General features: G+C 43.2%; 1 protein-coding gene across 2 annotated transcripts in view; it reads left to right on the top strand.

The window, feature by feature from the left end:
* PTPN1 (protein tyrosine phosphatase non-receptor type 1) overlaps nt 1-23,153 on the top strand; it is an 87,820-nt gene that overhangs the window by 59,347 nt on the left and 5,320 nt on the right. The window contains exons 2-8 of one of the 2 annotated variants that reach the window (XM_081196411.1): nt 4,200-4,290; nt 6,683-6,783; nt 10,973-11,071; nt 15,721-15,858; nt 17,547-17,756; nt 18,824-18,985; nt 20,650-20,882. In XM_081196411.1, the coding sequence (XP_081052537.1) occupies nt 4,200-4,290; nt 6,683-6,783; nt 10,973-11,071; nt 15,721-15,858; nt 17,547-17,756; nt 18,824-18,985; nt 20,650-20,882 (1,034 nt within the window). Of the gene's footprint in view, nt 1-4,199; nt 4,291-6,682; nt 6,784-10,972; nt 11,072-15,720; nt 15,859-17,546; nt 17,757-18,823; nt 18,986-20,646; nt 20,883-23,153 lie in introns of both variants that reach the window. The other variant, XM_081196410.1, reaches the window with a different exon arrangement.

Raw genomic sequence — 23,153 nt, 5'->3', positions numbered from 1 at the left:
ATGAGATTATTGTGACTCATGCTTAAAGCACATTAAGTATTTAACATTGGAAATCTTGTGTTGGTGAGGTTCTTCCTCTCAAGGTTTTCTTCTTCTTCTTCTTCTTCTTCTTTCTACTTGGGGTTTACTCCAAATGCCACCTATTTCTTGGAATGACGGGGCTGTTTCCAGTGGGAGTAAGTGGTGAACCTGCGTCTGGGCTGCTTGAGGCTGCTAGTGGGGGCTTGTAGCGTTTCAGTGCTCCTCCGTACGGAAATCAAAATCAAAATGAAAAATCCATCTGTGGGGTGGTGGAACTAGGCTAGGTTTCCCCTGGCATCCAGTTTTCATATATATATATGTGTCCCTCTCCCATTGAACCAATGGAGGGGGAAACGGGAAAACACTATAATCTTAAAATATCTAACTGTGAAGATACATAAAATGAAAGGATATAAGGTCAATGAGAAGGAGGAGGATTGGTTTGAGAAGCTATTTGGGCAGGTTTGAACAATTTGGGGCAATTAAAATGTTAAAAGTTAAATAAACCTTGTGGAGGGAGGAGTGTTAAGGTATATAGAATTGTACATATGGTTGATTTAAATATGTTATTATTGATTATGTATACCCAGTGTATATATATTCATTCCTCTATGAAGGAGCACTCAATCATGTGAGACCCCTCCCACCTGAAGACTTGGGAGTGGTACTACCCAGACAAAAGGTTGCCACTTCAGCGAGCCCTTAGCTCTATTTTTGTTCCCTGCACGTCATCTGAATTCAGTTACATCAGTGTCTGCTTATCTCAGATCTCTTTTAACAGCACGATTCTGTGATGTTTGACCGCTGCAACTTTTACAGTAGGGCTGAAGAAGTATTCTAAACAGGGAGGGATATCGGACAGTGAACAAGTGTCTACACTCTGCACTAAAACATTTGCACCACAGTAACCCAAATCCTGTTGTCGTATTTAGTGTTGTTGTTGTTGTTGTTGTTGTTGTTGCTGTTATTATTATTATTATTATTATTATTATTATTATTATTATTATTATTGCTCTAGTGTAAGTTTTGTCCTTGATATACTGCACAACAGGAGTGGGGAATCTCAGACTGGGAGCCAAATGTGTACATGTACACACACACACACACACACACACACACACACAGAATACCCTTCTCAATCTGGCTTTCAGGACTCTCCCTATAGGCCACCCTCACTCCTCAGCAACACTGTCTCTTCCCAGGCCACAATCCTCACCATTTTCTTTTCGGGCTATAATACATCTTGCTTCTCTGGATGGAGGTTAAGTGTGTGCAGGTGTGTGTCCAGTGTACAGAGCTAATATTTGCACCTATTGCTACACATATTTCTGTCTCTCGCCATACCCACTACTAGAATGTGCCCCCTCTCTCCTGGGTCCTAGCCTGGCACTATAACCACTAGGCCACCACAGTCTTAACCTTGTCTTCTGGGCAAGACATATAAATGATAAAATGTAGTTCAAATGGGTAGGCAATGTGGTTGCCCTCCAGATGTTGTTGGGAGAAAAAGAGAGTCTTCACCAGGTTCCAGGACAACCATAAAGAAGGTACCAGGCAAGAATCTCTGGGGAGAGAATTCCACAGCCAGGTTGGTACCTGCACCAAGATGACATTTTCTGTAGTGACCACCCGCCTTATTTCACCTGATGGGGGCACCTGGAGCAGGGCTTTCTCCATACTTGAATCAAGAAGGTTTTGGGTTTTTTTATCACAGTAAAAGTGTATCTAGAAGAAGCAATGAATCATCCTGCACGCTCTGTATAAATGTCGGTCATGCTCATTCTTGGAAGGAAGTGAGTTGATGCCAATCTGTCTCTTGAGATCTCTCGGAAAACACATTCATTCCACAGCCTCCTTCCCTTTCACTGATGTCAGAGTACTTGCACAGGCTTTCTTTCAGTCTTACCACGTGTGGGGGGGATGTTTCCAGCTCCCCAAGGGTGCAGAAGTTGGCCACTTGTGACTAGAACTTTGCTTAATGAGCTCACTGCCATTGAGACATCTCATAAGAACAGAAAACTCAACGTATGGTTTTGGTTCCCCTGCCTGTCACAAAGGGCGTAGCTGGATGTCCTTCTCAAGAGGAACAGCAGTAGTTTCACCTCTCAAAGCATCTGTACTGACAGTACCAAGATGAAGTGTTTTATTGCAGAAGTTGACGCAGAAGTAGACTATTGTGGTTGGGGGCAAAGACAGGTGTGGCTCCATAGGCGTTCATTATGGCTGGGGAATTGGAAATTCCATGCTCTGGTTTTTGTTTCATTTTGCAGTATTTATAGGCTACCCTGTTTTTTAAAAAAGTTCAGGAGCCAAAACGTACGAGAGCCAAGGCGTTTGGCTTTCAAGGTACGACTGTAGAGTGCTGTGGGATCCCAGAGTATAAATATTGAGGAAATCCCATCTTCTTGAGTCAGCCATCCAAGTATGAGTGGAGTGGCCAAAAAGCAAGATCCACCAAGACCCAACATGATAAGCCTCTCTAAAAACGTACTATAGCTGATGGCATAAAAAGCCACAATGAGGTCCAGGAGAATCAATGGCATTGTACTGCCCATGTCATCTATAGGAGTGGACAAAGGAGTTTTTCTTCCAAAAATAAATCTAGAAAGTCTAGAAGTTGACTGGCTACTCTGCATCCAGGAAGGGAATGTTAGCCTCCATTGGACATCTGTTCACATCTTCTGGGCCCAAGGAAAGTTTCTTCAGAAGCAATTACACTGTAGTCTCTTTAGTTCAGCAATACTTCTGACACTGGAGGACTTATTCTACCATGTGCTGGGAAATGTTATAAAAAGTCAGAATAAACTCTGAATGTAAGAGGGTTTACAAGGCCACTTGCAAGTTTAGTACTTGGCAGAACTGTGTATATTCTGCCAGCCGGGTGGGTGTGGGTGGGTGTGTCCCTGGAAAAAAAAATTCACTAGGATCTGGCACTAACTCTCTATTATGTCTAAATTGAGTACAAAAAACAAAGTGAACTTGCATGGTGTTCATGTAAGTCTTATATTTATTTAGTTAACAAAATAAATATAAAAAATGGCTTCACTCCAAGCCTAGTCAAAAATTATGCATTTGGCCCAGCCAAATTTGTTTAATTTTCTTGGATGACCATTTAAGCTGAGCTTTACTGTTCATTTTGCATATGCAAGGAAGATCCCTCTCCTGGAACTTCTTAAGTTTTTTTATTACAGCTTGTTTTTTCATGCTGCTTCAAGTTAAAACCCAGCAATTTGCATTTCAGTTTCTGAATCTATACCAGGTCTTCTGTATTTTTCTAATGCTGTGTAATTCCTATACCAAGTCCCTGTCATTTTTTTAAAATGGTTGATTTACTTAATATTTGTAATCCACACTTCATTGCTACATAGTGCAATCCAATTTCAGACAGGTTTGGTTTTATAATAAGGCAGCACAAAAATCTTTTAAGTTCGTTGCTTCTAAACTGTACTGCTGACTTGGTGCACAGAACACACTGCATACAAAGGATTCTTTTGAAATCTATGGCTCCAGCCCATGGCGCTGATGACTCAAGAAAACTTGGGTTCTTATCTTAACCAGACATGTGCAGCCCTTAGCTATTAATACGTATTTACGAAATTGTGGCATGTAGGATACCAAAGGACAAATGTGTTCTGGCAGAGATATCCCTGCCTATCTACTTATTTTGCAATTAATACAAGACCCACTACTGGTAATCATGGTCTAGAAGTGAAATTGTGCTTTCTCCTGTATGTCACACAAATGAAATCTGGCAAATAACATGGTCTCTATCCTAAAATCCTTACTGTGCAAAATCGTTTTTCGGTGACGTCGTGTGTGTGTGTGTGTGTGTGTGTGTGTGTGTGTGTGTGTATATATATATATACGAAAGCAAATATATACGAAAGCAAATATATATATATATATATATATATATTGCTCAGCCTCTAATGTAAGATTGAACATGGCAAGGATTCTCCTTGGGTGATTCAATCTAAAAAACTGGAAACAATGGTTTTAATGGTTTCTTTCCAGACTCCACAAAATAGAATCAAGCACTGTGATAAGCCATCAGCTTTCAGTGTTTTTTATTCCTGAACCAACCAAAAGAAAGCAATAATAATAATGTACAGTGAATGAACTGAGACTGCCATGTAGATTTACAGCACAGCTAAATTTCTTAATTTATTTCCTTCTAGGACATAAGGCATGAAGCCAGTGACTTTCCATGTAAAGTGGCCAAACTTCCCAGAAACAAAAATCGCAACAGATACAGAGATGTCAGCCCATGTAAGTTCTGTATCCCTCTCAATACTTTCAAGGAGTCTTTACAAAAGGGCGGAGTAGTGCACATGCAATGCCAAACAAGGTAAAACTGTATTGTTTCCAATGTGCGTGCAACTTTAAAACAGCACCCTGCTGTTGCTTTAAATAACAATTTCAAAATAGGTTGCTCTGTGCTATTTTGATAGTATACCAAAATATTACCGCTGGTCCTCCAGCATTGTAATTGGGCAAAGACATGCAAAGCAGAGAAATTCGCAGCTGGGGCAAGCAGAGATGGAGTCCAGTTTGTCCCAAAACTGTAGAGAACTTGCAGTATGTCCACCTTGCTCATCTCCCCCCCCCCAACCTTTCAAATGCCCAGCTTTCTCTACATGCCGGTGATAAACTTTGCTAGGGTTCGACCTGGGGTGGCATTTTCCAATATCAGACCTTTGTCCTGGAATGCCTGCAGTAGTAAAAGAGAAGTGCCTGTGAGCTTGTGAAGGTTGTGCTTTCTTTTCCTCGTTGAGTAAGCTCAGCCTGTTTCCATGCACTAAGCAAGGGCTTCCAGAATGGACTGGTGGGTTTGGGTTCCGACGCAAGTAATGAGCACAGACACTTGGCTTTTTAGAAGTAAAGAGAAGAACTGCCGTTGCTCAGTCTCTTTCATTTTTAATGTCTAGTTTAAAAGCTGGGTGGTTTCCTGTTTAATCACGTAAAAACACTTTGCCTTCTCGTCCAGCATTCTGTTTCACAGAGTAACTAACCAGTGCCTGCAGGATGCCCACAAGCACTGGACACATACAGAAGCACCATCTTGCTTTTCTACCCCACCAACTGATCTTAAGAGGAATCTTGCCTCTAGACCTGGCTGTACCATGTAACCATGAATAGCCTTGTCCTACGTGAATTTGTCTAATTGGCTTTAGAGCCATCTAAGCTAGTGGCTGTTGCCACAATTCGTAGCAGTGAATTCCATTTGTTACCCACCTCTTCTCCAGAAAGCTCAGGACCATGTGCATTGAGTTATCTCAATTTATCATTGCAACAATCCTATGAGGCCTGTTTGGCTAAGAGGTGGATGAGTGGGGATTTGCAATTAAGTCTCCCTGGTTCAAATTCAGGATTGTCTCCACGTTGACTGCACTGGCTCTCAAACAAGCTGTGGTGAACTTTTCTAGCTGTTCAATTCCCAAGTGTGTCATAATGACCACCTGCATCTCATGAGGATTTTTTTTTAAAAAAAAAAAGTCATGTGCATTCAGTCACAGATCTCCTATCTACATTAATGTTGAAGATACGGTATCGCCATGTACTGGAAAATCTCTACCATCACTTAATAGACTAAAAATCAGCTGAGTCTTCCAGGAAAACTCAATAGAAGCTATAATGTTGCACATAATTTTGCTTACTGATCAGTTTTAGGGGTTCTTTTTGTGGTAACCACCATTGATTTTTGTTTGTTTTAGATGAAACGGCTTCCAGTCAGTTTGGTTTTCCTGTAAAATGTAGGGATTCTTCTATATCTGGGTAGGCTAAATAGAGCAAACCAGATCTTTTGAAACGAAGTGCAGATACTGTCAAAGTGGTTTGACTATTGATAATAGCTGGGTGAAACATTAATTGAATAAAAGATACGCAACAGTGTAGGTGAAGGATTATGTTTTGGAATTATTGATATTCCGATCTCTTCTGAAAATATGTGACATAAGCATACAACTTCAGCCTGGTATAGGTCTGCTTATATCTATTTTGATTGAAAGTGAAAATGCAAACATAACATCTCTTTTAATCCAGCTTGCACACCACATTAGACCATAGTTAAAGTGTACTATGGTTTTATGTGTCTGATCAGCATGCTGGTTCATTCTGATGCTGGTTCATTCTGATGAAATCATGGACGCCCATGCACGCCAAGTTGTAGTCTGGCTTCTTGTTACATCCCAAGCTGGATTCATGGTTTGTTTCTCCAAACAAACCACAAGCTGAAGCCAAGGTTTATTCTTCACTTACCACTTGTGGTTTGCTTGCGGGAAACAAACCTCAAGCCCAGGTTTGCATGTTACAAGTCAAACTGTGGCTTGTCTCCCCTCCAGCACAGCAGGAGTGGGAAAGGTCAAAGCACCCACAATATCAGCAGTGTACACCAGCATGAGCCTATGCTTGTTCACATTAAACCATAGCTTATTTTAACTATGGGTTAACATGACGTGCAAACTAAGTTGTTGTTAGTAACACATCTTATTAAGCATCAGTCACACACTCTTTTCAGAAGAGTTCTTGAGAATCGTATATAATGGGTGCCGTCCCATACTTCATTATTTTGAATTGAAAGATGTTAGCCCTTCTTTTTGAATAAGCTGCTTCGCATAAAATGAATAACACACAGTGATTTTCTTAACTGTGCATTCTACAGTTGACCACAGTCGAATTAAGCTGCAGCAGGATGATAATGACTATATCAATGCCAGTTTGATAAAAGTGGAAGAGGCGAACAGGAGCTACATCCTCACACAGGTAAGTGCTTGAGAGGAGGAAGGATGGAGAACCCATTCCATAGTCTTCCTTACTTCTCGTTCGGTCTTTGAATCTTATAAATGCATAGTTCATGTGTGGCATGAGAGAGAATTGGTTAAAGGCATTCGTTTTCCCTGTTGTGCAACATTTCACTGCTGTAGAAATGCCCAAAATAGAAGTTTGCCATAGATAGCCGTTTCCTTCATGAATTAATCTAATCCTATTTTAAAGCCATCAAGAGTTGGTGGCCACCCCTGCCTCTTGTGGGAGTATATTCTATAGTAGGCATAGGCAGACTCGGCCCTCCAGATGTTTTGGGACTACAGCTCCCATCATCCCTAGCTAACAGGACCAGTGGTCAGGGATGATGGGAATTGTAGTCCCAAAACATCTGGAGGGCCGAGTTTGCCTATGCCTGTTCTATAGTGTAACTATGCACCGCGTGAAGAATTGCTTTCTTCACATATGAGAATTGGGGAAAGTCAATAGAGTGGCAATCTAGAAAAGAGACCCTGCCAATGTTTTGATAATGCTGGACCCTGAAGTACTTACTGACATGAAATATGACTTCCAAAGACCTGGGACCCCCTTTGGAAGAATGTATTTATAAGGCCTGCTTCTGTTTGTATTACACGGCTTCATTACATGGAATAAGATTTTTAAAAAGCATATAAATTCTTTTACACAAAGGATTTTTCTTTTTGTCATTTGTATGCCCAGAATTATGAATTGCAAATTATTTTTTAAGCATTCTGAAATCCATTCAAGTTAAACAAGGGATTGCTCCTTCAGCATCTCTTACTGCATAGTATATCCATGATTTTGTGATCTAAGTAACTTTGATGCTGCTTAGTCAAGTCCTCCCTTCTCCTAGCATGTAAAAGGCCATGGAGCTGCTCTTCTTCTTCTTCTTCTTCTTCTTCTTCTTCTTCGACTCTCAAAAATAGACCTCCTTAGAGAGGAGGCATGGGTAATTTCCAGCAGAGCTTTGCATCCCTCCTTGGCTCCTCCCAGCTTTATGTCTTTGTTGTTACTGAACCAGGATCATTTGCTCCCCCAGAGCAGAGTGCAGGAAGCTGTGCACCCAGTCCCCTTCCTGTTGATGGTCGGTTTTGTGATCAGTCGTGTCCTTTTCTCTTTCTGAAGCTGTTTCCTTTGATAGAATCTTCACTCTGCCTCCTCCCTCTCTCATTGGCCCAGGCACTTTAAATTACTCCGAGCCTTTTCCATTGATTTGTTTGGGCCCGATCCGTCTTGGTTTCTCGTGTCTGTTTGTCTCGGTTTTGTATGAGGAGTCATGCGAAACGCCAATGATGACTCGAGGAAGTCCCTATGGACAACTTGAAGAGCCTTTCTTTAGCTTTAAACCTTATTAAAGCAAAGGGTGGTGGCAGTCGACTAGGAACCTCTATTCAAAAATTACACAAATTAATAATGCACCCTAAGTCTTTGAAACTCCCATTGTTCTAGGTGCATTTTGCAACAGGGAGCTCTGGGTGCAGTACTGTGCCCAAGATTTCAATTTAAAACTGCAGAGTGGAAGCAAAGGAGGACCTTTTTCTGCCTCTCCACTTCCAGCTACTCTCTGAAGACTGGAGAAGAGACCCTCATAAGAATATTAGGGGGGTGGGCAGGGGAAGGACTAGACCATGTGAAAAATGAACACAAGATTTTAGCTGCAGTTCCTTCATTTTCAGCTTTTTATTCTTGTTATAAAAGTGCACCTATACATTCCATTGTTGCACCCATAACCTAGGTCTGAGGTACCATTTAGCTCCTGGCTTTCATATCTCAGTTTCTAACACTCTGCATACTCCACAAATAGTGATGATAATGTGGCTGAACTGACAGAATCAGTAAAGTATCAAGTCTCCAGGTGCCTGTGTTGTGCACCGAGAATGTCTTTTCAATTTACTTTGGGCGTTCCATAGGTAAAGGTAAAGGCGTTTGTTCACAGACAGCTTTCTGGATCATGTGGCGAGCATAACTAAGCCGCTTCTGGCAAACCAGAGCAGCGCACGGAAACACCGTTTACCTTCCCGCCGGAGCGGTACCTATTTATCTACTTTCACTTTGACATGCTTTCGAACTGCTAGGTTGGCAGGAGCAGGGACCGAGCAATGGGAGCTCACACCATCGCGGGGATTAGATCAGCCAACCTTCCGATCGGCAAGCCCTAGGCTCTGTGGTTTAACCCACAGCGCCACCCGCATCCCTTTTCTTCCATGTGTAGGTGTCCTAAATAATGATTATATTACATAGGGTCATTCACCCTACTCCACAGCATGGAAAATTGAGAGCAAAGTCTCACCCATATAGAAAAACAATCATGTGAAATGAGACCTACAAGGCTCAAGGTCTTGTACCAGTGACAGATTTACGTATAAGCTAAACAAGGTATAGCTTGGGGCCCCACTCTCTTGGGGGGCCCCAAAAAATGTAAAGGGGGGGAAATTGGATGTACATTTCCAAAATATAAGATAAAAAACAAATAAAATAAAACCTACATGCAGTACCAGTGGCAAATGGCTTTAGATACTATTAGATCCATAAATTACCATATAGCATATATTCAACACAAAAAAACAGCTGCAATTTGTTGTTGACAAAGAACAACTGGACATATAAAGGGCCCCATTACCTTCAGTAGTTTAGGGCCTCATCAAACCTAAATCCGGCCCTGAGTTGTACCAAAGCGGTTGTCCAGCAAACACAGTATTCAGGTGTGGTTTCTTTAGTAAACGAGGTGGCAAAGTCCCATCTAAATTTAACGAATATTTGTATAAACTGCTCCTGAGCAACCAGTCTCCCTATTGAGCTGGGGCGAATACAGTATTGCAGAGTCAAGTAAACAGGCAACATCTGCTCAAGGGTACAAGTCAGAGTCTGGGTTCAAGGGTGCATTGTTGAGGGTGCATCAGAGGCAAAACGCTGTGGGTGGGCAGAGATGTACATGAGACAGAGGAAATGCAAGGATGAGAAGTTAAATTTGGTGTAATCACATTCATAGTGGTGAAGCAGCCCTTCGTTTGCTCTGAGCATCTCCCCATAAGCTTTGTAATACAGTCATACCTCGTGTTGCGTTTGCTTCAGGTTAAGCGTTTTCAGGTAGCATCCCGCGGCGACCCGGAAGTACCATGCGCAGACTCTCAAAATGACATCACGCGCATGCGCAGAAGCAGCAAATCGCGACCCGCAGACACGGGTTCTGCTCAGGTTTCGAACGGGGCTCTGGAATGGATCCCGTTTGCAACCAGAGGTACCACTGGACTTAAGGCTCAATCATGTACCCATGTGCAGCTAATCAGAAGTTAAGGGACTAGGAAGCCTTTGTTCCTGACATCCTAAACTTGGATAGACTGGGTAATCCAAATCCCTTTGGTTCCCAGTTCCTAGCAATATCTATTATGGATTAGTTACTTGAATAGCAACAGGATATAGCATGCATTCGGGTGCTATTAAATGCCAGTTGTGGGCTAATGGAATTGACTTTTAGACACTCGGCCATCAGTCACTTTCTTTTCCAAGGGGCTAGTTCGCTGCACTTGCAAGCTTGGTGAGTGCAGGGTTCCCATTTTGGCCAGCCGAATATCCTTAGTAAGTCTTTTGTAGATACATTTTAATACATTGGACCTCATGGGTTGATATGTGAGGGACTGGTGGGAAAGGAAGAACCTTTGACCTGGAAGAGAGGTTACTTTGAAAGTGGATCGGGTAAACATCTAGCAGGAATAGTAAACTCTTCCTGACCTTGCGTGTCAATGCTATGCCAAGACTTTTCATGAAATGATAAAGATGGCTGAATTTCCTAGCAGTTGGCTTTTATTGTCTCTCGTTTCTGTGAATTGCAAGTTCCATTGATTGAACAAACGTCTTAAATTTATCATGCAGAGTGGCGTTTTCATTTTTTTCTCAACAAGCTTTCTTAGAACTGTTCTTTACTGTTCCTATCTACAAATAATGAAATAAGGACATGGTTCTCTATCTATAAAACTTTCAAGTTCTGCATCCTTAAAGATTAATATTTGGCAACTCCACAATATGAAGCGGGGTGGAAATCACTTAAAACTTCACATTTTATGTATCTGAAAAGAGGAGCCACTCCGTGTGTTGGGTTTAGAAATAGAGAATTGTTGCTAGGCTGCTGTTCTCTGAACTTGTACCACATTAAGGCTTTGTATCTTTGCAGGGGCCTCTGCCAAATACTTGTGGTCACTTTTGGGAGATGATTTGGGAACAGAAAAGCCGTGGCGTTGTCATGCTCAACAGAGTGATGGAAAAGGGATCAGTAAGTAACTAAATCATCGCCCCCCCCCCAATGTTTGTGTTGGGATCCTGAGCACATGGTGCATGCGCAATTTAAAAACCTGATGAAAATGGTCCTGTAGGGGGGGAAATGCAATAATGCACATGCCAGAAGTGAAGAAAAATAAGTATTGGTTAGACAACCTAGAAATATAATGGAATCTATTATGTTCAGAACCAATTGTGCAATATGAGTGCAATATATGACCAGCCTGCAACCCAGTGCAATGAATTTTTTTACTTTGCTCCTTTGCAGTATCAGCATTTGGGCTGAGCATATTTATTTATTTGTATTTCATTTCTCTCTCAGTCCCAAGTTAGTTCATAGAGATGTGGTAGCCAGTGTCATGTACAGAAGCTATCACTGAGCTTCACCAGGAGAATGAGTTGCATGGACTTTTTATTCCGTATCCAATTTTTTGGTGGTTCCTTTATTGTTGGGCCACGTGAAAAGGTGTGAAAAATTCTTGGGACATTCCTCAGTTATTACTATTTTCAATTCAGGTGTTTTTGTGCAACAGCAGAGCCCTCATCATGTAGTTAACCAGGGTCAGTGATATAATTGCTTTCACGATGTGATCCCTGAATGGCTGGGATCACACAGTGAAGAAGTCCGTTCAGGATTTTAAAAGTGGCTCTGAGGCAGCAGTGTTTTGATGACTGATGACTGCAAACAGGTATGAAAAAATGCATGTAAGTGTTTAAAGCAGGGAGACTTTGGAGACAGTTTTGTACCCTTTAAAACAGCAACTTTCATATTGAAAATTGAACAGCTTGAAAACTTGGTACAGCAATAACAGCTGTGTCAACTCCTAGCTATTAGAAGCCCTCCAGATCAGACCTTTTAGTAACCTAAACTTTCAGCTGACATTGCTGTTGCTTTTTCAACCCTTTGCACGTGTCCAAAGAAGAACCACACTGTGCCACCATTTTACTTGTTTTCAGTTGTGTATGTCCTTCATTCCGTTGTGGAACCCAAGCCAGTGTCGATGTGGTTCTCAGGCAACCCAGGGACTTCTGTGGCTGCCATAGCTACAATGATACTCCCTTTCCTCGCTGTTTTCCTTTTACTTTCTTCTCCTCCTGCTCCCCCTCTCGTCTTCACATTCTGTTACTACTCCCGAAACCATACTGCTGCTGCGTGTGTGTTTTTGAAAGCTCTTCAAACGCTTTAGTAAGTACATTTGATATGCATATTTTTCTTGCTTCAGGGTTTTTGCATAATGCATTTTTGGGTCGCATCACAAACAGCCCTGTGTGTGGGTGCTGTAAAGCAGATGGTGCACTCACTGATGAATAAATCACTTTATAAGTAGTTAGGAAGGGACGCGGGTGGCACTGTTGTCTAAACCACAGAGTCTAGGGCTTACGGATCAGAAGGTCGGCAGTTAGAATCCCCACAACAGGGTGAGCTCCTGTTGCTTGGTCCCTGCTCCTGCCAACCTAGCGGTTCGAAAGCACGTCAAAGTGCAAGTAGATAAATAGGTACCACTCCAGTGGGAAGGTAAAGGGCATTTCCATGTGCTGCTCTGGTTCGCCAGAAGCGGCTAAGTCATGCTGGCCACATGAGACCCAGAAGCTGTACGCTGGCTCCTTCGGCCAATAAAGCAAGATGAGCGCCACAACCCCAGAGTCGCCCATGACTGGACCTAACGGTCAGGGGTCCCTTTACCTTTAAATAGTTAGGAAATTCATACCCAGGTTTACCTTAGAGCAGAAGTGGGGTACTGTTCTAACCCCAAGGACCGCCTTACTTCGTGGGGAACGTCCCAGGAACCGTGTTTCGGGGCCAAAGACAAAAGTGGACAGAACAATGGATAGAACTCTTCACGTGGCCATCTGCAACCTCCCCTACCCCCAAATGCACTTGTCCATCTACCATCCATGCATGCAAGAGGTACTATTCAAGGGCAGTTCAAGGAGACATTCCCATTCAAGCAAAAGCATCTGAGGTGGCTGTGGAGAACCTGAAGATTAGATAAGAGAAGACTGGGGAGCATTCAGCCCCTGGGCTTGAGGTTCCCCACCTTAGGCAAAAAAACAGGCAGTGGCTCCATCACTTACACAGGTTAATCTGGAAATGGTTCATGGAGCTGGTTAGTTGACTTCTGAATTTATCATCGCAGACATCCAAATCATTCCCTTTAAGTTAAAGTGGTGAACACATGGGTGTCCCATGTGCCACATGGCCTGTGTGCGAGAGATTGACAGCTGAGCCATCATCCATGCCTCTCATTTCATTTGTGAAGTTCACCCAACTGTTAAGTAACGTGTGATGAAAGGTGTTGTCAACATGGTGCTTTCCAGATGGTTGTTGGACTCTAACTCCTATCAGTCTCTGGGATGATGTGAGTTGGAGTTTGATAACATCTGAATGGCACCACGTTGACTATTCCTGTGTTATGAGCTCTCTTCTTCTGTCTTCCTTCAAGTCTTCGGCCTTGAAGGAGTTGCCAGGCTCGCCTGCCCATGCTTCTCTTTCCAAACAACAGTCAGTCGACCACTTGCCATAAATAACCTTGCAGGCGTTTTTCAAAAGTCCTTGGAGTGAAGAGCGAATTGTATTCCTTATAGGATATAGGAAAGATTTATGGAGAAGTCGTCTGCAGTAATCACTGTCTTGTTGAGTGGAGGTTTCCAGTTCCCCAGTAATATGCGTAGTGAAACAAATCTAAAACGAGAAGTACAGTAACCACAGACTCAACCATTCCTTCCTCTCCCACTCACCCCCACTCATTCTTTCTCCACTGCCAGTAAGCTTGAACAAAGCACAGAATTATTGAGATCCCCTGAGGGAAGGCTGCTAATGCTTCTCAACAAACGGTTGACGGGGGATACTCAATGGGAACTTGGCAAAAGCATTATTTGCCAAACCATTTAGTGCAAAAAAAAAAAAAAATGTTACATGGAGCAGATTCTCTTGCAAGCTGCGATTAAAAATAAATTTGCAGAAGATTAAAAATTCTTTCTGTCTCCAACCAAGTCGTATTGTTCAAGAGTTAAATGGAAAAAGACGTTGGTGCCTTCTATGATGGGCTATCCTACACAGAATTCCTTCATTTCCCCCGCTCTGGATAAAACATTTTGTGGGTTGGTAAACTATTGCCTCAAACACTTCTTTTGTGTAATACTCCCTGGTGGATTATACCAGTTTCCGTTCTATAAAAGGTCTCCAGTATTACCATCCCATGTTAGACTATTTTTGATCAGTAATTAAATAGCATAATTATCCATCTCTTTGTCATATGGTAGAAAAAGCAGAAAGAATAAGGCTATTGCACTGAAAACGGAACACTAAAAATCCAAGAACAGTAAACATTTCCCAAGTCCAATGTCATTGAAGTTGTATTGAATTCTGCAGGACAGCGTTCTCCATGAACCCAAGTTCTTGGTGTCTACAATTGTAGGTTTGATAGTTGTCTCAACCACTGGACACCATCAGCTTCATGGCATATAAACATTCTAGCGATGCAAATCTTGGATTTCCTGGGAAATTATTATTGAGAAAATTACTATGATCAGTCAAGAACTTAGGTAATTGAAATGCCCATACTCCATTTTCAGTGAGAACAAACCGCTGTAACCTTTAAACTATCCCATATGGCATCAAAATGATCTCATAAGCCTGGGATTTGGGGGAAAGGGGTTGAACTGAACTGAACAACTCAATTGCATCTGTGTCTCTTGATTCCTAATTAAAAGCTACAGTTGTGTGCATGTATACTTCTAGCTGTTCTCCTGAATAGAGTCCCATAAATCGTTAAGGCAATTTTGTTGGCTCGTTGCAGTTGTCAGTTTTGCCCAAATGAGGTTTTCCCTAGCTGCCATGTTCTGTAATCCCAGATCGGTCCCAGAAATCCAGTGCCTAGCGCCAGTCCGTGGCACTCAAAAATATGTTTTGTTCACTCAGTGGTTTCAGTGGCTTAAGGGGTAATCACAGGGGTTTCTCCTGTTGTTAGCGGTTGAGACTTTCAGCGTAAATTCTTAGGGATGGATGAACACACACAGGCACTGGAAGCTGCAGCCTATCTAGAGTACACTCCACTCCAGCCGGTATTCAAGGCAAAGGTCTTTCCACATCCTGCCACCTTTCAGTGCCAAACTGAGACCTGCATGCAAACTCATGTGCTACGCCACTGGCACACTTCCAACCCCAGAACTGATGTGCACTGCATTCAATCACTGCACTTTGCAAGTGATCTCTTCCAACATCACCCATGCTTCCTTTGGCATCTTCAAGGAGCATTTAAAGGAGGGTTAGGGGTCCTGTGACTTTCCAGGTGTCGACTTCCCATCAGTTGCAGCCAGCACAACCATTAGTCAGTTATGGTGGAAGCCAAACACAGGTTCACAACCACTGATTTTAAAGACTCGTCTCTTTGCTCAAGTCCTTCCCTGTGCTATTTCCTTCCTCTTCTTATTGACTGGAAGCCTGTGGGAAACGACACCCCCCCCCCTTTCATTTCTGCAAGTCTGCTTTTAGATATTCAGTAAACTACGTCTGTGTGCCACATGTACACGGATAATGCGAAGGGGCTGTCTATAAGTGCCATGCATGCTGATGATTTGTAAATAATGCTTGCCGTTCTGGGCGACTCCTTGTCAAGCAGCTTGCTTGTTTTCCCCCTCTAGATAAAATGTGCACAGTACTGGCCGCAAAAAGAGGAGAAAGTGATGCTCTTTGAGGATACAAACTTGACGTTAACCTTGATATCAGAAGATATAAAATCCTACTATACAGTACGACAGTTAGAATTGGAAAACCTCACAGTAAGTATGGGCAAGCTCAGCGTTAACTATTTCTCTCACACACATACACACACTTTTTACAAACCGTATTTTGCTGTATTAGTCTCCTGCATTAAGAAGAGGGATACTTGATGACTCTTTGCTACAGCTTCAAGATCTGCTCAATGCTGATGTTTCAGAATCTCAGCTGCGTTGAAGGTTTTTTGTTCTAACATTTGAGAAGTTGCCGCACTGGCTCTTCGGATTCTAGTTCCTAGGTATGGGCAGCACATTCAACACAGATAAGCACATCAGGGGGTTTTTTCCCCTGCCATCGTACTTTCAAACATCTTTGCAGCCATGGGGGCTAGAAATACCGCAGGAATTCTCAGAGTTTCCTGTCTCTACATTCTTGGCAGTTGTGTGGAAATAGAAGTGGGGAAAGCAGTATGTTTTCCATATTTCCCCATTTCTCTTTTTTTAGCTTTTTTAATGAGAAGAGCAATTAGGTCATGTCCCATAGTAAAGTACTTCCTAGAACGAGTGTGGAGGACTGTGTTGGTCTAGTGGGGCAGATTTCTACCTCCCGCACCTGACACAGTTATGCTTAGTGAGCCTTTTTCGCCAGCATGGGTTTTGCAAAACGCTTTGCAAGGGACCCAGCAATCAGCTGATAGTTGAGTCTTGCTGAGACCCTTGGAAAACACTCAACAAGATAGCGCTTTGCAAGGGTCTCAGGCAGACCCTCTTCCCGAGTCCCTTGCCACAAAAAAGCTGTCTTGCAAAGAATCAAGTGATATCCAGGCCTCGTGGATCGCTTTGCACGGGGCTTTGCAAACTCTCCTTCAACTGAGCAGGTTCCCATGAACTTTCTCCTAGATCTTGTGCCAATTGCTGATGGCAAACCGCAGAATCAGACTGCATTTGAATCAAGAGGCAAACCCTGTTTAGCGGTTCGAGTAGTAAACAGCTACCATGTAATAATCATATAGGATCTTAGAGCAGATATGGGGAACAGTTCCCAGCCAGCAGAAGAGATGCTTTGGTACCCAAGTGCACAAAACCATAGAATTGTAGAGTTGGAAGTGACCCTGAGGTTCATCTCTTTCCCCCAACGATTTTGACAGGTGCGCTAGACCACACTCCCCAGTCACCTAATGGCACCGTGACATCCGTTGATGAATTTTCCTTTGCCTGTGCGGTTTGAAATCAAACAGGGCTTTGCAAGTGCCAACAATCAGCAGTGCCTGCAAAGCCCACTTTCAGCAGGAAACTGTGTCTGTACCTGTCCCATAGGGCAGGTGGACTTGGCCTGGCCAAAATGGTCTCGCATGCCAGATTTGAGGCCTAGCCAGTGTGATGCAGCCCCTGGGCTGGAGACTCCACAACCTTGCCCTAGAATATCATGAATTACAATGTCCCTACAGTGGAATTTAATATACTCTGTGAATCTTTTTAAACGTGAGTAAACTTTTTGTGGCACCCCATGAAGTAAATGCCTGTTCAAATGCAGCCTTGAAATCAACTTTCTGAAGTTTGGCCAGAGCAGGTGTGGGGAGTTGTCGAGTGTTATGTTCCATGCACATGTAATTTTTTTTATAGAAGAAATATGAAAATTAACTGAATGTCAGTTTCCTAATCACTGAAGCGTTGTTGCAGACCATAACGAGTATCGCTGCGTACTTTCACTTTCTTGAAACCTTGGGTGAAAACGGTTTTGTCTTTTGCAGACACATGAAACTCGAGAAATCCTGCACTTTCATTATACAACGTGGCCTGACTTTGGAGTCCCCGAGTCTCCAGCTTCGTTCCTCAACTTCCTGGTCAAAGTGAGAGAGTCGGGGTCACTGAGCCCCGAACATGGACCCATTGTAGTACACTGCAGTGCAGGGATTGGCAGATCAGGAACTTTCTGCTTGGTTGACACTTGTCTCCTTTTGGTAAGAGAAGCTTGCTTGTAAGGTGGAAGGGAGTGTTGGCTGCCATTTTGTTTAGTGCCTTTCAACTCCACAATTCTATGATGCTAAGCAGAGCAGAGCGGAGCGAAATAGGCTTCATAAACTTCGCCAATCCTTTGTAGCAGTGACTGTGGGACATCTGTCTGAATTCTGCTTTAACCTTATTCTGTTTCAGACTTGTGCTGGGCTGGCACCAATCTTTGTCATGGAGGAACCAGCGCACAGTTCCTCAGTACCACCAGTGCACAGTTAAACTGTGGCATGGTATAGAGGCCCATACATAGGAGAATCTGATACTTCTGAATCTTCACCCTGAAAAAGAAAAGGGTTTGGGGGAGAGAGAAATTCCTACAGACAACTCCCATTCTAGAGTAATCTATTTCCACTTCAAAGTTTAAAATCAAGCCTAGCTTTCAGTGAGGCCTGCCTTCGGTTAGCCAGTTGCTAACACCCTCTCTTTCCAAACCCTTTCTGTGTTTTGTTTCAGTAAATGTGCTTTTGGCAGGAAAACTACAAAAACGCTATGTTCTATCCACTTCATTCTGAAAACTTGTTGCCTTAATTTTCACATTTATCGCCATGATTTTTGAGTATGTTGACATGATCCTTGTTGACATGATCCTTGGCACTTCAGCTAGAGAAGCTGGGGAGAATCCCATTTCTGTTCTCCTTCCTCTGGCATTCCAGTCCTAAGCATGTGTTGGAAATGAGTCCTGCTGCTTTTGAGAACAACAGCCCCTCAACAAAATCTTATGAATGCCCACTGCATTCATGGGAGTTTACTTAAGTTCAGTGTCAGAATATGTGTGTCTTAGACAAGTCATATTGTTGGGGTCACCCGTTTTAGTGGGATGAAGGGGGAGGGCCCGATAATAGCTTGTCTGGGGCTCTTAAAAAATATTGGATCTGGTGAGTTTTCACTGGGCATCATTCTATAAGGCCTGAGTAGACATGGGTTAGGACTGCAACCTTGATAAAGACGTCTTCTAGATATTCCACAAATGAGAAGCTGTACTGTTGCGATCTAAATTTCACCTTTCTCTATTTAGATGGACAAAAGAAAAGACCCTTCTTCCGTCGACATTAAGCAGGTTCTTTTAGAAATGAGGAAATACCGCATGGGGCTTATACAGACTGCAGACCAGCTTCGCTTCTCATATTTGGCTGTTCTAGAAGGATCAAAATTCATTATGGGAGACTCATCTGTGCAGGTGAGCAGCATTAGCAGAATTCAACTGGCATAGGTTGTCTTCATTTTTTAAAGTTGTGTGTCAATGGGCCAAGATTTTTATGGAACAGCAGTCCATAGAATCGAGTGGCAATTAGATGTGCTAAAACAAAGTGGTTCACAAATGCACCTTTGACACACATATATACTTACACACACACACACACACACACACACACACTTGTGTATAAACCAGGTTATAGGATGTTGCATGTGTTGTTGCCATTGCAATAGGTGATTCTTACTGCTTTACAGTTCTGGGGAATAGCAGGTTCTGCCCTGGCACTGCAGTACTGTAGTTCATTTTCCAACCCGTGTCTTCCTATGTCTTGTAGATGTGAAGACTCTAGCAGGACCAGGGTATCCGCTGAGCTGAGGGTTGTTGCTTAAGACGCATCATGCCATTGTCACTTAAACGTTATCTGAATAGGCGGTGGAATAGTTGAGAGGGGAAGAAAAGAAAAATTCAGAGCAGGGTGATGGTTTCATGTGCCCAAGCAACTGGGGTGGTTGATGCACTCTCCTTGCTCCGGAAAGGGAATGAGGTGATAACAAGACTGCAAAGAGGAAGTCAGAGAATGAGGAAGGGAATTAAGCAGAGGCTAGATCCCTCCCCCTCTTTTGATGGGGTCCTTGAATATTATTATCAGTATTTCCATTTATGAATTGTTTCCAATGAGGAGTTTCAAAGTGACTCTGAATACATTTTGTTCAACATCGTTCTGTCTGTGCAAGCGTTGCAACTTGCCAGCTAGACCTATTTCCCCCTCCATCATGCTATTCTGGGAGCTCTCCTGACACACTCACCCAAACCCCATTTTCAGGGAGTGCAAGGGGGTGGGCTGGAGGGAAGCCCCCCAGAGTGCAAGCAGAAATCTTTGCTGGAAGCTGCCTTTAGTGGCTGGGGCAACCTAGTCAGATGGGAAGCATGTAAATAATAAAATGATGATAATGCAGACATTCCTCTGTTGGGACTGTTCAGGTGAATTGTGCCCTTCCAATGCTTTTCACAACTTGAACCTATGCATCCAAGTCAGACGTAAGTACCACTGAGTTCCGTGGAGTTTACTCCCAGGTGACTGCGCATAGGATTAAAGTCATACCTCATGTTACGTTTGCTTCATGTTACGTTTTTTCAGGTGTCCCGTGGCGACCCGGAAGTACCGGAAAGGGTTACTTCTGGGTTTTGCTGCTCGCGCATGCGCAGTAGCACTAAATTGCGCTTCGCACATGCGCACAAGCACCAAATCACGCCGCACACCCGCGCAGATACGGCGCTTCAGATTGCGGGCTTTTCAGGTTGCGAACGGGCCTCTGGAACGGATCCCGTTCGCAACCAGAGGTACCACTGTCCAGTTACATAACAAGGAATAGTAAGTCTTGTTATTTTGTCTTTGGTCTAGCTAGGAGCCTAAGGGAGTGCACAATCTCGTAGCTATAGGGGCTGTCATGATGAGCTCCTGCACTTCAGATTTTCCCACTGACAATAGGTACAACAAACTGCACAGTAACATTTCTTTTTAAAAAATGGATAAATGGGAACACCTTAATGGTGCATCCTGGGCGTGTACAGAAAAAGCGTGTGTGCATTTTCCTTGCTGTTTTTTTTAAGAAGGTTTAATGAGTCTCCTGCTTCTGTTGAAGGAGCAATGGAAAGAGCTCTCTAAAGAAGACTTGGACCCCCCGCCGGAACATATTCCCCCACCCCCAAGACCACCCAAGCGAACCTCAGAAATGAATAACGGAAGGGTGCACGACCACATGGAAAATTCTTCAAAACATCGGGTGACGGAGGAGGAAGTCGCGTGTGCCGCGAGCACTCTGGTGGCGAAGGTTCCTGATGGCAGAGATCACCCCTCTGAACATCTAGACATGGAGAGGTAATGTTGGCCAGGATTTCTTTGGGGGAACACTTGCATCAGGTTGCCATCAGCCTTGCAGCCAGCAAGCCGCCTGTCTCTTTTGTTCCCCAGTGTTTTTACTAAAGCAGAGTGAGGACCCGATAACATTTTATCCGTTCGTGTAGAAAGTAGGAATGGAGAGGCAGAGATTGAGGGGAAAGGAACAAAAGCGTTTGAGGAAGTTCCCTTTTGATGTATTTTTTCCCTTACTCCTTGCTCCTCTACTGTAAGGAAGAAAAAATTGCCAGGAGAGGGGGGGGTCTGTCTCTGGAATAAACAAGTAAAATAATTTGTGGTGGAGAATGAAACGTGGTCATTTCCAAGCTGTACACAGGCTTCTTAGTAAACCAAAGATGCAGTTGAGCTTTATTAAATATAGCAGGAAGTATTCTTTATAGTGTCATCGTTTTGTGAATTTATTAAAAGAAGCCAAAGGGGGTAGTTCTGAAAGCAGCTACACTGATTTTGCATGCTTTCAAAATCTTCTGAAAAGGATAAATGTTCAGAATTTCTTGAGAAACTAGGTCAGTTCAAATAAGATGTTGCAGGGGCACAAGGTGGTTTGTCTGCTAAAGAGCCTTTTAAGTCTTTGCACGAGATAAGAATGAATGAATGAGGTCACTTATTTAGCAAATTCCCCATTTCTCAGTAGGACTGAAGTATTTCCATTGGAACTAAAACATTGTCAGGGTGGAACCCAACTTCCATTTTTTTGGAGAAAGAAAATTGTTTCGACTTAATTATGGATCTAACAAAAATATAGCTTAAAGGCTGTTGCAAAATATCAGACAGTTTAAAAAGAATTAAGAGATGGTCGAAGTTTTTCCTACTCTAGTAGAAGAAGCTTAAAATCTGAGGTTTTATCTTTTCAGTAAGGGGCTTGCTCACCTGTCATTCCAGACAGCTGAAATGAAAAACTCTACAAACAGCCAGCAAAAGTTATCAAAAGCTGGGAGAGAGGGAGAAAATGCACCGCTTGAACACTAGGTGTCACTACTGCTCCATGTGCAATAATGTCAGGAGGTTTCCTTTTCCTGGTTCAGCAATACTGGAGTCTGACTTGCCCATTTTTATCTAGAACTGAGCCAAAACTTATTTAACCCGCTTCAAGATTCCTTGCAGGTGTGCTGAAAAGCAACCTCCCATTTTTGTCAGTTTTGTAGCAGTCCATTCATATTATTCTCTCGGTCCTTTTTTCTCTCAGTGCTCAATTTGTTCCCATCTCCCAATAACTCAATCCGAGCCCCGCATTGGCCAAAAGATTCCTTTGTTGCAGGGAGTGTTGGACTTGATAACCCAACTCTGCAATTCTGTGATATATAAAACCTGGCTCCTTGGCTTTCCACCATGCCCAAAGCATTGCTGCTCCTTTACTGTCCTATTGCTGTCCTCCACAAAATGTTGTTGTTTAGTCATTTAGTCGTGTCCGACTCTTCGTGACCCCATGGACCAGAGCATGCCAGGCACTGGAGTCTTCCACTGCCTCCCGCAGTTTGGTCAGACTCATGCTGGTAGCTTCGAGAACAGTGTCCAACCATCTCGTCCTCTGTCGTCCCCTTCTCCTTGTGCCCTCCATCTTTCCCAACATCAGGGTCTTTTCCAGGGAGTCTTCTCTTCTCATGAGGAGACCAAAGTATTGGAGCCTCAGCTTCAGGATCTGTCCTTCCAGTGAGCACTCAGGGCTGATTTCCTTAAGAATGGAGAGGTTTGATCTTCCTGCAGTCCAGGGGACTCTCAAGAGTCTCCTCCAGCACCATAATTCAAAAGCATCAATTCTTCAGCGATCAGCCTTCCACAAAATAAGCATCTGCAAAACACTTTTGCAGTTCCTTTTCTCAGATGGCAAGGAACTCTTGAGTTGTAGCTTGTGCTGTGCCAGCAGGAGTCTGGTAGCGAAACAGGACTTCTGCTTCCTCTCCTCCTCCTGTGGGTTGCCCCCCACCCCAAATAAATATGCCCCAGGGGGGGTCTCCCAAGTCCCAGCCCTTCAGAGCTGATGTTGAGATGTGCTGGAGGAGACAGAAGAGGAAACTCTGCCCCACACGTGGGAGCCAGCAGAGCTGCGATGTTGGATGTGGCTCCTGCTGGTTTTGAATGGGTATGCTCTTCCTGGGACAGAGGCTTCAAAGAAGCTGACTCATCTTTTTATGTATGCAGCAGCCTCAGCCAGAACCTTATATGTGCCGAAATGGAAAAAGGAAAAGGTTCCAACCAAAGAAAAATGGCTTTAAAATAAATGGCAAAATAGCT

Source organism: Podarcis bocagei (genome assembly GCF_964188305.1).
Source record: "Podarcis bocagei genome assembly, chromosome: 5".
NCBI lineage: Eukaryota > Metazoa > Chordata > Lepidosauria > Squamata > Lacertidae > Podarcis > Podarcis bocagei.
The sequence above is the reverse complement of the archived record's forward strand: the minus strand, read 5'-3'. Positions and strand labels throughout refer to the sequence as shown.